This window comes from Rattus rattus, chromosome 1 (genome assembly GCF_011064425.1).
Source record: "Rattus rattus isolate New Zealand chromosome 1, Rrattus_CSIRO_v1, whole genome shotgun sequence".
Lineage (NCBI taxonomy): Eukaryota > Metazoa > Chordata > Mammalia > Rodentia > Muridae > Rattus > Rattus rattus.
Window position 1 is genome coordinate 39,416,031 of NC_046154.1, and position 16,592 is coordinate 39,432,622.

At 45.6% G+C, this 16,592-nt stretch overlaps 1 protein-coding gene across 1 annotated transcript in view; it reads left to right on the forward strand.

The window, feature by feature from the left end:
• Positions 1-10,294: 10,294 nt before the first annotated feature.
• Efcab14 (EF-hand calcium binding domain 14) overlaps positions 10,295-16,592 on the forward strand; it is a 39,852-nt gene continuing 33,554 nt past the window's right edge. The window contains exons 1-2 of the mRNA XM_032899477.1: positions 10,295-11,434; positions 13,027-13,175. Of these exons, the coding sequence (XP_032755368.1) occupies positions 11,253-11,434; positions 13,027-13,175 (331 nt within the window). The 5' untranslated portion in view covers positions 10,295-11,252. The remainder of the gene's footprint in view (positions 11,435-13,026; positions 13,176-16,592) is intronic.

Below are 16,592 nucleotides of genomic sequence, written 5' to 3' on the forward strand. Positions count from 1 at the left end.
TCCTCCTCCTCCGACTCTGACAACTCTTGCTCAGAGTCACTACCAGTCAGTTCTAAGGCTTCTAATTCTTTTAATGGATACAAAGTATCCTCTCCAGATGACTTGTACTTTGTCCTCCAGGCCATACCTACTTTTTCCTCCGGCGGCATTTCTTCCGCCTTTTGTATCTCTTTCACTTTTGTTTTAGTAACCTTTTTCTTTTTGCGCGCTCCTAATTTCTCACTCCGCTCCGTTTCTGACATGCTCTCTTGAATGTTCTGTCCTGCCTTGACTATGTCCTCACATTTTAACACAACTAGTAAGAAGACAACAGTCACTATAAGAACGAGCAACAATCCCTCCACGGCAAGACTAAATCCAAAATGGGGCATGCCTCTCGGAGCTTCTCTTCTCGCAGTTCTGAATCCTCTTCAGCACACTGAAGGGGCCCCTCGGCACCGGCGATGTTGGTTTCCGGGTTTCGGCACCACTTATCGCGCACCCAACGTCTCGCCAGTAAGAACGATGTGCGGCAACAGGATTCTTCTGTGAACAAGCCTTTACTGTACAGCTCTCTTGAACAGGGACCCCGAGTGGCAAAGTCGCTCGCCTTATATACACAACAGTATGCTAATAATCTCTCAGGGATTGGTGGGGCACAGACCACCCCACTATCACCCCACTACTTGTCCTCCAGGGATTGGCGGAAAATGAATCACCTCACTAGCATGGTACCGCCCCCTCATTAGCATATTAACGGCCAACTGACACCAGGTGCAAAAACCGCACATGTGCAGTACTGTTGTTCAGCACTGGAGGGCTCGCTACATCTCATTATCATACGGCCGCCCTAGCGACAAGCCTGCACATGCGCGGTAAGTTGTCGACATCTAGACGAGGCTGGATGTCGGCGCCATCTTTGTTTCGCCGCGCCACTCCCTACACATAAATATGGCTGATATTAGTTATTGGGTCAGGTGGACGTGAGTATATGTGTGAGAGGAAGAGATCTATGTAAGGACTAGTGAAGTCAACTTCAGGAGCTAAGATTACAGATCAGCTAGCTTTGTTCATAATGTCAATTAAGTAAAAGAAGCAAAGAAACCTCACCAACTTTGGAGGATCTGAGGAAGTGCACCAAAATAGGTGCACTAAGTTTAGTCATAAAAAAAAGCATAAAGAGACTTTTCAGGAAAAGATAACATACAGGGACAAAATATCCGCCTGCGCCTATGGGTGGCTGAAAATGGCTACTGAGCCAAAGGGAAAGTAAGCATCATGCGAACAAGACTAGTGGTGAGGCAAGCCCTGCCTCGCCTCCAACAGAAGCCTCAGTAATAGTTGGAGCCTAGGAAAGTGACTATATCTGAGTCCTCTGGTTCCCTTTCTCACTCTCTCTGACTAGTTGGATTCCATCAAAACAACTATGACCTTGGAATGTGCCTAGAAGAGAGGCCACCACAAGTACCCCAAGTCTCTAAACCATTTTGCCAGGTCCTAAAGTCTCTGACCAATGCTAGACTTGTTGATTCCTTGCCAGTCCTGAGATCTGAGACAGGATTCCAGACTTGCCCTCAAGAGGTGGAGATAGAATCTACGCGTCAGCACCACGGACAGCTCCCTCTGGGCCTCCGGCAAGCTCTACAGCAGAAACCTTTCTACCCTTTCCTAACCTAGTATACACTTCCTCTTACTTCTTCCTTGACCTTCCTGCCAGTATGCAGGCTCTCCCTACCCTACTCTCCACCACACCTTGTGTTGCCAGAGCAACCTTCCTAAATTGTTCATTTGACCACAATTCCATCATTAGAAACTTCCACGATGCCCTAGCTTAGTAGCCAAGGCCCAGTATAAGATATCCCTCCCTTATTTCCAACATTGTGGATAGCCTCTATTCCTACAGAGTTTTGTTCAGGGCAGAACTTTATATTCTACCTCTCCCCCCTCCCCTTCCCCTTCCCCACTCCCCCTCCCCTCATCCCTCCTGCCTATCCCCTCCCCTCTTCCCTCTCCCCTGTCCCCTCTCCCCTATCCGTCTCCCCTCCCACCCTGGTTCCCAAGCTATCATTGGGAGATTCCCTGGACTCAATTCTTAATATTTTTGACGTTCTATTTCCTCTCCTTCCCCCAGTGATATCATCTACTCCTGTGGATTTAAACGTCTCTTCAACCTAAGCCTCTGCCCTGGACATCAGATCGATAGATCCAGTTGGAGGCTCATTGGTGACCTCGACATTAACATATCGGTAATAAACTGGTTTGGTTTGGTTTGGTTTGTCTTATGGTAGTGATTAGGAACTTAGTAGTTTTGAATGGGATCTGTGAGGACAGATTCCTTTGGCTTCTTCCTAGTCTAAAAGAAAGTATTCTTTCAGCATTCAGCGGTCGTCTTTGGGTACATGTCCTTTATCACACTGTGAAACTTCTCTTCTTCAAAGTTATCAACTGCTTTTCAATTGTTTCCTCTTTTTTTTTTTTTTTACATGTATTGGAATGGTTTTATTGTTTTCCTACATGCAATATAAATGAGTTCTTTTGATTTTCAAATTTTAACTCCATCTTTCATTTTTACTATTAACCTTATTTTGTCCTGATGTACCTTTCTATATATTGTTTTGTGTCCTTTTCATAAGAAATATGGCCTCTAGTTTTCTTCTCTTGGAATGTTTTTCTCTGAATTTAGTATTGGGTTAATATTGGCCTCAAAAAAATTAGGCTGGGACTATAGCCCCCATGGTTGAGTGTTTGCCTAGCATGTGGTGAATGTGAGGTCCTAAGTACAATTATACACACAACAACAACAACTTGGAAACACCTTTCATGGTTTTGTTCTATGTTTTGTTGTTATTTGAAGGTTGGGGGAAGAAACTTTTGGTATTAAGTACACCGAAAGGAGCAGCTAGCTGGGCAGTGACGAGAGTGCTTCTCACCTCTCTGAGTTTTATTTTCCATTATCACTTGAAAAGGTGAGTTTTGATAAGAATCTTAATAATAGAGGGTTACTGAAGTCACCCATTCCCTCTGCCCACCCAGGAAGCTCTAGTAATCTGTGCTGTTCAGAGAATTTGTCCATTTCATCTCTAAGCTGTCAGAATTACTAGCATTAAATTTTCCAAGAACTTTTTACTGCCCTTTGCCTTCCTGAAGCCTCAATTATAAACACATTAGAACATTCTTACTGTCCTGCAAGTTCTGAACCTCTGTTCTGCTGTTGGTGGTGCTGCCACTGTTTCAGTACTACAGATTCCATATTTTCTATTGCTATTTCCCAGCTCACTGATCTCTTCTTCCTCAGTGTATAATCTTGACTGGATCTTTAATCAAAGGTTACATCAAGACTTGCACTCTTCCCAGAAGAACTCACTGCCCTCCTTTTCTGCTTGGTTTTTCTAATTCTCATTACTTATGTATTTATCCATCTTATTTGGTAACCGTTTCTCTCTGTTGGAATGTGTGCACCTCGCTGGCAAGAATCCTGTGTGGTTCTTCTACCTTGTAGCTCCAGAACAAAGATTATATTAAGCTTAGAATATATTAAGTAACAAATAATTAACAATAAATGTGACCACTTGAACACCTTCCTGATGCCATTCCTACCTTTTCCATATTTTGTATCATAGTGTTGGTCATACTTTTATTGTTGGTGACTATCTTGGCTACTTTGTGGGTTGTCCTTTCTTCCACCCCTTTTAACTGCCTAGCACTAGATGAAGAGACAAAAGGAGAGAGAGGAAAAGAAAGAGATCCCTGAATAAAGTCAGGAGTCAGAAAGGGGACAGCATCATCGTTAGATTACTTCCTGCTGGTTAGGGCATTGAGCTCCTTGGGGCGAGTTTGCTCTTCACCATCAGGACATCAGGAATCTTATTGATTCTTCTTTGTGCACAGTCACTTAAACCGTGACCACCAACAACTAACAACTAACCAACTACCCTGCCTCTAGGGCCCTAGTATTTATACATTCTCTGAAAAGTTTCCGGAATTCCAGATGTCACACAATTGTAGAACTGTCTGTAGCTGGAAAAATCATACCCCTGCTATAGCACAAGGCAAATCATATTCTGCTGCTATGGACAATCTGAAGCATCCCCATGACCCACATCTGGGATTAAAATGAAAATGAAACATATATTATTGTATTTCTTTGTTTTCCACAGAAACCAAAATTCCAAAATTGTCACTACCCCTCCCAACACATGTGCACACGCGCGCGCACGCGCGCGCGCACACACACACACACACACACACACACACACACACACACACACACACACACACACACCACTGTCCTCTGTGGTGAACCCACTGGGAGGGTTTTCCTTGAATGTGAATAGTTCTTTCGGAGGCATGCAGTTGCCCAGAAAAGCAGAAGAGGGCAGCAGAGGGCTGCCTTTCCTGCCTTCCTGCCTTCCTGACGCCAGTCTCCTGGGTCAAGAGAAGACATTATTACATGGGGCTGGAGCTTAGACCCACAAAGCCATAGTGGTTCCCTCAGAAAAGAACTTGGGGAGCTCAGGAGATCCCCACACTGCCTTATTAATTCAGTGTCTCCTACCACTCACTGTCACCCACAAACCTCACTCCCGCCCCCACCCCCACGCACACACACACACACACACACACACACACACACACACACACACACACCACCCACATACCACACACACACACGGGGCGGGGGCAGGCCCTTCCTCAACTAAAAGAGCCCCTTTCTAACCTATTTGATCCCCTTTTCTCTAGCTTGTGCCAAGTTCCCCGGTTCAAATGAGATTCTCCAGAAGTCTGTTTGTCTCCTTCTCAGCTCACCAACTGTAGCCAGCAAACCCCTTGGGGACCTTTAATTCCTGCCACTTCTATTAAAATCTTGCCACAAGCACTACCAGGAGAGGAACATTGCTAGCCCCAACTCACGGAGCAGGAAACAGGCTCCAAGAGGAAAGAAGAGTGTGCCTAAGGTCGCCGAGGTTAATGCCCGGTGCTGTTCACCATCTGTAGTCCCAAGTCTCAGTAGATAAGCCAGGTGTGAAGGCCAGACAGGTTGGTTGGAAGCCTTGATACAGGTCCTTTTCTCCCAGAATTATTCTTATCCTAAAATAGGCCTAACAACTATAAGCTTCTCTCTCCCCTCCCTCTCCCTCTCCCTCTCCCTCTCCCTCTCCCTCTCCCTCCCCCTCCCTCTCCCTCTCCCTCTCCCCTCTCCCTCTCCCTCTCCCTCTCCCTCTCCCTCTCCCTCTCCCCTCTCCCTATGGCATGTGCCCAGAGGTTGCAAGGCTAAGCTTTACCTGCATCCAGAGAGCACATGCAGGCACCAAGTGTACTCAGCACAGCACACAAGACCTCACAAACAAGGAATAGCTCATTTGGAACAATGTGTGGCTGCACAAGTAGATGGAATCCTAGGATCGACAACACCCGGGAACTCTTTAGTCTCATCCACTCCAACTACTCCCTCCAGCCCCTGAGATTCTCCCACTGGACTCTGCTCTAGATGCCAAAGACACAGTTAACAGATGAGGAAACCACAGTGAATGCCAATCACAGGCACAGAAGCTTACAGGAATTCAGAGGAGATTGTGCTAGAACAGGAGAATCCTGGCTGGGCAGCCTTTATCTTTGCACACAATAATGCTGGGAACCAGCTGCTGCTTCCACCTGTCTGGGGTCCATGGGAGAAGCCATTATTTAGCTTCTTGTTTGGTCACTTCAGTCCCTCCCCTTCCCGGTGTCCTCAAGCCCATCATCTGGGTAGAAGATGCAGCCGTTGGCATAGCAGCAAAAAGATGCGGGGGCTTGGGGAAGCCAAGAGGCGGTCCTAGAACAGTAAGTGGCTTCGACTGCTGGTATCTTTCCAGAAGAACTGCAGATGAAGGTGCCAGGCAACAATCTCAGCAAAACGTCAGGCTTCAAAGGCAGTCAACCACTGGTTTGCTGTGTGTCCCCAGACAAGTCTTTTTCCATCTCAGAACATCAATTTATGTCATAAATAGGTCATGTTTGTGTGATGAAGAGTCACTTCCTGAAGTGAGGCTTGACACAGAAATGTCTTAATACCTACATTCCTCTTTCTTGCTTCTTGCCACTTCTACCAACATCAAAGAATCAACAGAGACAATGCCAAACAGATTTTGCAGCAAACAAAAGTTGTTCTTTCTGTTGGGTAAACAGAGATGTAACCCTGCAATGGAAGCATCATCAAAATCACGTTTGATGAATGGGCAATATATTTAATAATTTATAATCACATTAATGGAGCAGCTGATGTGTGTGGACATTTATAATGTATCAAGCACACAGCATTGACACAGCTACCCTGTGTCACCAGCGTGACAAATGTGTGACCAGCACAGGTACACAGAGGACCCTATACTGGGGACTTATTTTTCCGTATCGGCCATCTTGAAATTCGGAATCACTAGATCTCTGAGTATGATTTGTGTGTGAAAATAATGGAGGGTTATTATTTAAGGCCTACGCAGAGACCTGCCACTTGTCACCTCTAAACCTCCACCTCTCTGAGATCGATCGGCAGGTGCCTGCCTGTTCCCTGCTCCCCAGCCGCTCCCATCTTCCTGATCCTGTGGGGCCTCACTACAGGAACTGGGAGAGAGAAGGAGGGTGTGTCTGCCCAACCACAGGACAGGGTCCTATACCTATCCACCCTCTGTGTGCACTTCATATCACCAGGACAACATTAAACAGAGAACAATAAACAGTTTAACAGCCTGAGAAAATTATAGCAAGAGGAAAGCTTGTCTCCCTGATGTTTTTTTTTTAAACTAAGGCCTGCCTAAAGTGAAAATGCTTTATTTCTAATATGTAATTATACCTAATCATAAGTTCTATTAATTAAAAGTACTTGACAGAAATAGATTCTGAAGTTCAGAGAGGCTCAGTGATTTGTCTAAGATTACACAGCTAACAAGTGACAGCATTTGGATAAAGACATTGGTACTGGGGAAAGGGTTTTAGAGTCTTGAAGAGCTTCAGCCCAGGAATTGGGAGCCCTGCATCTAACTTCGTGACCGGAATCCTGAGCACGTTGTCCATTCTCATCTTTTCCGAATGAAATTCCTCCAGGGAGTCCTCCAAGGTAGCATGGTTCTCAGGCATGGCTTTAACTTGCACAGGCTGTGATTTTTGACTACAATAACCCTGCCCCTCCCTCAGACTCCTGAAAACTGGCAGAAGCTTGTAGCAGATAACAGTCACCCACCCTACATGACACATCATGGCATTTAAAGAATTCTTATGTCACTCCCCCATCAAGTAGTGCTAAGAGGAGCAAGGAATATTAGCATTGCCACTTTCCAGACAAGAATGTTGAAGCATCAGAGCAGCAATGTTATCTCCACACACTCGCATTGCTTTTCAGACAAGTTTTAAATAGGTCAGCAGGGCTCCAGAGGATCAGGGTAACAATATGTGCATTCCCAGTGGAGAAGCAGCCATCGCCTCAAAAGTCCTAGTGAAGCAGGGCAGCACAGACCCCTCGGGAGCCCTGGCCTTGATGATGTTGGCTTGATCCCTGGACTTGAGGGTCCCACTTCTGAGAAAATAGACCAGAGAAACATCCAAGTGCTCCTGAGGAAAAAAAAACTACCAGGTATACAGTGTTTAGAGGGTGACTCAGCATCCTGGGGGATGTTTGCCCAACATTGAGGTGTGGTCTCCAGAACAGAGATAGAAGACCAAACAGGCAGAGAAACCAAAAGCAATCTCAGCAGAAAGACCAGCTCCACCAGCAGTGAGGGCGGAGGGTGGTGCATCCTTGGCCCTATCCCATGGAGCTGAGATCCTCACAGCCACCATTCCCTTGGTAAGGATGTAGCATCTACAGTAGAAAGACCTCCCACCCTGAATAGGTACCTCTCTTGCCTGTGGATTGTAGGGACCATAGGTAAGTTGTGTCTATGAAATGGTTCATGAATTTGGTAACCTCATCTATCCATTTCCAGCCCAGCAGGAAAGCACCAGGGCAGATCTGACCAATAAAACTGTTTATGATGACAGAATGATGCTTTTCTACAGCCGCTAGCCACATATGGCTACTGGATATGGAGCCAGTGGTGCCAGGGGGACAAATGGAATACTTCCACTTTACAGAGCTAAATGGGACATTTACCTGTACATTCGGCATATACGGTTCGTAGCTTCTATGCTTGGTTGGAGCAGCTCTAGAAACAAGAAGGGACAATAAAAAATGGAGCATCCATACCACAGCTCCAGGCTTCAAAAGCATCAAGACAGTCACTGTCTCCTACAAAGTAGATGTCTATTTCAGATACAGAGTGTTGAAACAACCCCAGGAAAGTCAAGCAGCTGCCTCTGGACAGAGCTGGAATTGCAGGCAGGATTAGATCTCGTGGCCCTACCTCTGTGCTACATTGTTCACGTAGGTGAGCATGCCGTCACGTATCTACCTGGTGGTGGTTGTCCTCAGGCAAAGGCAGCTCGGTGCCACAGTGAGAATACAAAGATTTAGATCCCTTTGGTTTCCTGCCAGGTAGCTCCAAGCACCGTGTTATAAATATCATTGACGTCTGCAGAGTCTCCAGTTTATATTTCAGGCCATAGTTCCTGCCCAGAATTCCCTATGGAAATACCAAGCAGCCTACTGGATTCCAAATTTGGATATCAAATTGGCTTCTTAACCTTGTCCCCAAACCTTCCCAAGTCTGGACAAATGACAAGGCTCTTCTCACGGCACCATTCCAAACATCTGGGGTCATCCATGGCTCCTTTTACTTCTCTAAAAATTTCTTTCCTCTAATCCACTGACAAATATCATCAGCTCTGTCTACAAGAAGCATACAGAACACTAGCCCTCCCCACTGTTGCCACTCCCGTCTGTCCTCTTTGTGTCCATCCAGACTGAAGAAATTCTTGGCTCCCTCTCTTTTTGTGGTTTATTTTTCCAAACAGTAGCCAGAGTCATCTTTTTAAAAATAACTTATTTATTTTTAACTTTATGTGCATTGGTGTTTTTCCTGCATGTATGTACGTAAAGGCATTGGATTCCCTGGAACTGAAGTTCTGAACTGCCATTCGGGTCCTAGGAATTGAACCCAGGACCTCTGGAAAAGCAGTCAGTGCTCTCTTAATCGCTGAGCCATCTGTCCAGCCCCTAGAGTCATTTTATAAGCTGGAAAAAAAAAAATCGGAGTAGTTCCTCAACGGTTTCTCAAACTCATATAAGACCCAGCAAGGTCTACTTCCTATCGTCTCTATAACTTCATTTTCTACCACTTTTTTGCCAAACCAGGTCTTTCTGAGCACTCCTTCCTGATACCATTGTTTTGCTCATTCCCTGGCTTCCTGGGGACCTCTTTCCAAACATCCCTTTATCAAAAACAACAGGCACCCCTCACCCTATCTTATTTTAGATTCCCTCATAATATCCACCCACTTGTACCGGGTAATATATGTGCCTATTGTTGTTTTCATGCTCAAGTACAAGCTAGAGTAGATGAGAAGGTAAAATAGAGAAAGCACAGTTGAATTTGAATTTCAGATAAACAGCGAATTATTTTTCAATATGAAGTTGTTATAGATATTGGAGAGAGCTTATAATTTAAAAAAAAAAAAAAAACAAAAAAAAAAAACAGCTAAACCAGGTGTGGCGATGCACGCCTTTAATTCCAGAACTCGAGACCGAGGCAGGCAGATCTCTGCAAGTTCAAGACCAATCTGGTCTACATAGCTAGTTCTAGGGCAACCAGAACTATATAGAAAGCCTCTGTCCAAAATAAAAAATAAAAATAAAAAAATAAATCAATGTTAATCTGGTATTTGAACTTTACTACTGCTCTGTATTTTATTTGCTAAATCTGGCAACTATACAATAAGGCAAACACATTGGTTATTGTGTTTACGGCAGCATCCTCAGAGCTAGAACAGTCTTGAAATGTCACTACCAGTAAATCTTTGTTAGACAGATGGAGGGAGGGAGGGAGGGAGGGAGGGAGGGAGGAGGGGAGGAGGAGGGGAGGGAGGGAGGGGAGGGAGGAATTATTCAATTGGGCCATTAAACCAATGAGCCTTAAAAGTTAGAGGAATGGCGTCTTTGAAGAACTTTTCAGAAGGTGGAGCCTCGGGTGCCAGTCCCCGCCCCTGCTTCTCTGCAGGTAAAACTCCGCCTCCGCTCTAGGCTGCAGCGGTCAGCCGCGATCCTACTGGGGGCGGAGCCTACTAACTAGGACTCCAGATCCAGCCCGGCCAGAGCCGCGGCCCCTTTAATTCTCCACCTCCCCAGCACCGCTGTCGCCCTCTTGCGTGACGTCACCCTGGAGCGCCCAATGGGGGCGCGGCTTACTGGCAGGCAGTGCCCGGGGCCGCTGCCAAAGGGGAAGTGAGCTAAGGCTGGAGCTATGGCCCGGGTTTGGAGCCTGCGGCCGCCGCCGCCGCCAGCACGTCCAGAGAAGCCGCGGCCGGAGCAGGGACCGGAGACGCGGCTGAACTGGCCGCGGCCCCTGTGAGTTGTGGAAGTCGCCGGTGGCGGAACATTTGACACTTGGAGCACTTCAGGCTGGCGGAGCGGTGGTCACCCCTCATCACTGCGCCCCCTCCAGGCCCTAGCAGCAGGGCTGGGATTTCTCCAGGCTCCCACTCCGCTCTCACCCGTCTCTTCAAACTCCGTACCGAAGCCACGCGAAGGTGATCAACCCGAAACCCAGCGGGCGTCCTGGCCTGGGCGTTTTCTAGGCGCCCAGGAGTGTCGGTGCTCTCTCCTGTCACCACCTCTCCAGTTACGGATTAGCGAGTTCCCACTGCCTGCTCTGCAAAGTCTCCTCGCCTCTCCTCCCATTGAAAACCAAGTTTATTTTCCTTCTACATTGGGAATCTTGTCCCAGAGATCCAAAGTACCTTAGTTTGTGTATCTTTTCCCAGCTTCTGGAGCACTCCTAGAAATATTGGCTGCCTACACGACTAAGACTCTCGTGCTTGACTTAGCGGGTTGTTTTGTTTTGTTTTCCTTTTGACAGGTAATAGTTGTTTCAGGAAGTTATCCTTTTGGATCGCCAGTTCCTTGGCCATCTCTATGTAACTCCCCCTCCCCACCCCACCCCCCATCCATCTGAGCCCAATTTCCTCTGGGCTCAATTCTCCAGCCCTCAGTAGATCTGGTCAGTCCCACCTCTGGGTGGGAGTGATCAGGGGGCTCTGGCCCAGGATTTCCAACCCTGGAAGGCAGCTCCAAGTCAGCGAGAGAGTTGGGTTTTGGCTACGAACCTGGCAGCTCAGGAGTGGGCCCGCCACTCACCCCCCACAAAAAGATGAAAAAGCGCAAAGAACTCAATGCATTGATTGGCTTGGCTGGTGACAGTCGGAGAAAGAAGACCAAGCAAGGCTCAAGTAGCCATCGCCTGCTTCGCACTGAACCTCCTGACTCAGACTCAGCGTCCAGCTCAGAGGAAGAGGAATTTGGAGCAATTGGAAATCGCTCTCGATTTGTCAAGTGAGTGTAGCAGTGGAGAGGGCTGAAATGGGCAAAAGACGTCTTGCACTACTACCAGCCAGGCAAATAGATGAGAAGGAGGAGTCCTTAGGAAGAAAACAGGAAGTAGGCCGTGGAAAACAGAAGGAGAAAGAGTGTTGGGAGAGAGCAAGTTCTAACCCTAAATAAAAAGTAAGCAGTCACTCTGATGTCTAGCAAGAGGTGGAAGTGTGAACTTGTGGAATGGGCCCGTAGCCCAAGAAGGAATTAAAAGGTTGCTAATGGAGACAGACAGCAGCAGAGAGGCTTTGGGGGCTACTTTTTAAAAAGTAGGTCAAGGGACCTTCAGACCAATAATTTGTTTTGTGTTTCCTTAATGAGCTTGGTTATTGGTGATGGGAGAATATGGTGAAGGTCATACTTATGAACCTTGCAAATGCATACAGGATGAGGGTACAAGGGGTGGGGGGAGCAGTCTTTTTCCCAAACCAGTTTCAGGTAGAGCAGCCACTAAACAAATGAGCTTTGAGGACTGGGGGGATTGAGAGGTCAGTTTGTGAGGTAGCTGAAGGAAACCTCAGACATTTGGACCTGTCAGAGACCAGACTAAAAGCTAAGGGTCTGCTCGGGTGTAGAGAGAGACAAGTGGTCAGGCAGAGGGCTTGGGTGCCAAAAGAGTTGATCTTTTAGCGTGTTCAGAATCTGTGTCGTTTGGTTAAGACTTGGTTAGTTAAGGGCATTTCCAGGTTTGTGTTGCGAAGGTCATCTGACAAAGTGTGGGACTTGAGAGTTGCCCCGCTGCCTTAGCTTAGAACTGAAGGCTAGATGAGGTTTGGTGTGAAATCTAGTGTGTTTCTATTTCTGTCCTCCCAAGGCATTAAGTTAAAGAATATCAGGTGACCACTTAAACCAGCAGATCTTGTTTCTCTCATTCGGTTTGCAGTAAAACTTGATCAAGAGTTTGTGAAATTTCAATAAACGAGACAAGGTCTCCTGAGTAAGTGAGCATGTATTAGAGGGGTGGGGGGGAACACAGTGCAGGGGTAGAATTCCACAGAACCACTCATTTTTACCCTTCTTTCCATCCGTTCTTTCTTTTTATCTTAGTACTACTAAGGATTGAGCTAGGTTCTCACGAATGGTAGACAAGCACCCTCTCTCCCACCAAGCAAGCATCCACCACCACCGTCTTGTAAAACAGGATTCTAGTAACTTGCTCAAGCAATCCCTCTTCCTCAGACTCCCAGGTACTTGGATTGCAGATGGGCCACTGGGCCCTTCTTGTCTTTTACACTTCTCAAACTGAGTTCAGCTCCAAAGACCACCTTCTTGGATTGACAGCAGTGATCTAGAGCCTACAGGCACTTCCTGTGACCCGAGGGAACTCCGTTTCCCATGCAGTTTGAAACCTTTGTACCCAGAAGAACTTTTCACAGGTCATATGCATTAATTTTCAACCTCCTTCTATTAGACATAAGTGTCTTATCCTGTGATCCTTGGTAAATTCGTTGGTCAGTCATTAGAAAAGATAATCGCATAGCAACATACTGTTGCTAATAAAGCTGTTCACACAGCTACCTTCTCACTCAAGGGCAAATGTGTTCTTCTGACAGGGGAAACTATGTCCGATGCTGCAAGATCTGCTATCCCCTCTGTGCCTTTGTCATCCTCGCAGCCTGTGTTGTGGCCTGCGTGGGCTTGGTGTGGATGCAAATGGCTCTCAAGGAGGATCTGGATGTCCTCAAGGAAAAATTTCGAACAAGTAAGTGGTCAAGTGTTTTTTCAAGTTTTGGGAAAAACTGGGCCCATGCTGAATTACATAGGAATTTGCCCATTCTGGTAAGCAGTTACGCATCTTGTTCTGTACACTATCTTAACTGTCAGCTCAACCATAGTAACACTTGTTTTTCAACCCATAAACAACTCAGTAGTTATTACCACCGGACAAGTAGCATCTGAAATTACAACACTGCAGACAACTCAATGCAAAGGGGAACAACTGTAGGCCAGAAGCCTGATTAGACTCAACCTACAGCCTAGCCTAGTCACAGAGTGACTGTCGAAATGCCACCGTTTCCTTCTACCTCGCTGAGCCGGCCATTAAAACGTGGAAGCATCTGTCAGATGACTTCCTCTTTCGAAACACTGTGTAGGAACATAGGAATGAACAACAGTCTTTCTAAGAGCCACCATTTACAACCTTCTGCTTGTGCTTTGACCAGTAAATTGTTCCCAAACAGTCTTCTAACATAGGCATTATTTTTGTTCTCACCCACTCCCGTGTGTGTGTGTGTGTGTGTGTGTGTGTGTGTGTGTGTGTGTGTGTGTGTGTGTGTGCCTGTGCAGTGGTTAAGATGAGAATTACTATTTGTGTTCTTAGAAGAAGCTGGGCGGGCCAGATGGTTCAACAGGTATAGACACTTGCTGCCAAACTTAATCACCTGAGTTCAATCTCAGAGATCCACCTGTGCTAGAAGGAGAGCACTGAGTTGTCCTCTGATTCCCACAGACATGCTGTGGCATGTACACACACACACACACACACACACACATACACACACACACACACACACACAAATACACAAATAATAAATCAATGTTTGAAAAGACAAGCTTAGAAAAGTTAAGGAGGTTGTTTAGCAGTTAAGTATATAGAGCTGGGATTTACACCTGGCCCTCTTGCCCTTTATCTCAAGTCCATATTTATAGCCACTGCTGTACTGCATTACTGCTCCAGTGCCTATAAAAGCTTCACGAATGACTACAAGTGCCCACAAATTACTCCATGTCAGCTCAGATCCGTAGCTATAAAAAGCTTAGTAGCTGCTGGAAGAGCTGGTTTTGTGCATGTGTATGTTTTGGTGTTCGAGCACAGAGCAAGAACTAACAGGTAGCCAGTAGTCTCCTTCCCACAGGATGCTTGTTTGTGCCGTCTATTCCAAGGAGGAAAAGCTTCAAATACCATGAACATCACCATCTTAAAAGTTTTAGGGGGGTTAGGGATTTAGCTCAGTGGTAGAGCGCTTGCCTAGGAAGCGCAAGGCCCTGGGTTCGGTCCCCAGCTCCGGAAAAAAAAAAGAAGAAAAAAAAAAAAGTTTTAGGGAGCACTTGATCCTTTGAAGTACGTTGCACATTGCTGAAGAGGTGCACTGAGCATAACAGTTCTGGCCTTGAACCCAGCAGAGCCAGTGGTCAAATTTGTCTCATGGGGTTTTGTGCTTTAAGAGACTTCTCAACTTACAAAATGTCATATATTCTAATTACGAAGTTTAGTTCTATACATCCAAACTACTTTTTTTCCTGAAAGGCATGTTCGTATAATGGTTTCAGCCAGGTTTAACTAACAATTGTTTTTCTTTTTAAACAACAGTATAATTTTTGGTTCTAAGTTTCCAGAATTAATTTTCTAAGCTAAGGAACCAGTTTCAATCTAATCACAGACCTCCATGGTAATAGCACACCAGGAAACTGACCACAGGCTTCCTAGAACTATGGGAAATTCCAAAACCAAAATTTGAGCTCTCACTTTTCCTCTTAAGCCTAGAAAATCAGAGCCTGACGAGGCGGGAGGATCAGTCAGCTTCTCTTAACCTACCATCATTCAAGCTTTGAAGGTGACAAGGACAGCTGCTCCTCTCTTAACCTACCATCATTCAAGCTTTGAAGGTGACAAGGACAGCTGCTCCTCAGCGTGTCTCTAGGGATAGTGCTTTAAAAATCTTTTAATATTTACTTGCGTTTTCTTCTAACTTCCTAGTCCAGGGATGGGATTGGGTAAATCCACAATTCTTCATCAGAATCATCCTGATATATATGATTGAATCAAAGTACAGCACAAAAAAGAGACAACCTGCAGGGTTTCTCCCTGTAATTCTTGTTTTTGCAATATTGCAAATATTTTTTGAGCCTGTATTTTCTTTGTATATAAATTATAATCATAATTTGGAAACAGTGTTGAACTGTATGTGACCACTGAGCACACCTTTCTGTCCTATGAATTCTCCGTAATTAGTTGAGCTTCTTAGGCTTGTGACACACCTTGTTTTGATCACATACAGCAATTATATGTCTATATATTTCATACATTGTTCAGTTCTACCCTCTAGAGATCCCTTTCTGCAGCTATGCTGGACCTGTATTTACAGGATACCAATGTAGTTTATTCCTTAGCTGAGCTCACCATGGATTTCTTTGTTTGGAAAATGTAAGACATGTAGTAAGCCTGACAAACGGTCGATAAATACTTGTTAAGCATTTGTTAATGCCAGTTCCTAAAAATAGTATATTTGAGGAGATGCTACTCTATCCATACACCTGGGCTGTGGGGCCAGCTTGCTGTCATTGAGGAAGATTTTCCTGTAGTCAGAACTGTGTTTGTCAGCCAGCTGAGTAAAGCAGGTTTGGAATTGTCAATCTGATTGCATGGTTGGCTCTGGTTTGCCACAACAGAAATGTCAGTGGCCACTGAGTTCATCCAGAGGGCAAGGGTTCTTACCACCACGCCTGATGACCTGAGTTCAGTCTTTGGAGTCCATGTGGTGGAAGGAGAGAGCCACGTGTGTGAGTCATACTCTTACCTCTGTGTCCATGTTACGGCACACAAACATCCCCAGCACCACGTGCATACAGAAGCTCACACACACAAGAAAGAGAAAGCAAGTGAAGATAAGCAAGGACTTCATGAGGGAGGGAAGACTATGGTCTGGCCTGCTCAGGCTGGACTACTCTGGACTCACTGCCCCCTAGTTCTGGTTTCAAAAAAAAAAAGGAAAGGAGAGTCATCTTGACTAAGTGGAGTAATTTTACTACGTTTAAATAATCATATTTTAAAAACTATCCTTGTACTTTAAACACATCTCAGTAAGTTAATTTTTACTTCTTATCGAATAAAACAGTGGAACTTAAAAGCTCAGATAAGACCACCTGCCTGCTTGACTTGAATGTTTTTTGAGAAATCAGTGCCTCCTGTTCCTCATTTCAGTAATTTTTCCAAGGAAGCCAATGAAGAGCAGGAGTGCTGGGGACCTCAAGTGGAAAACAAAGCTTATGACGTGCTTTTTCTTTGCAGCAAGAGTGACTTGATCCTTGAATTCAGAGACCAGCTGGCCTTCAAGCCCCTTTTTAAAAATGCGTTGCCTGCATGTATGTGTGTGTGAGGAGACTGGGTCCTCTGGAGCTG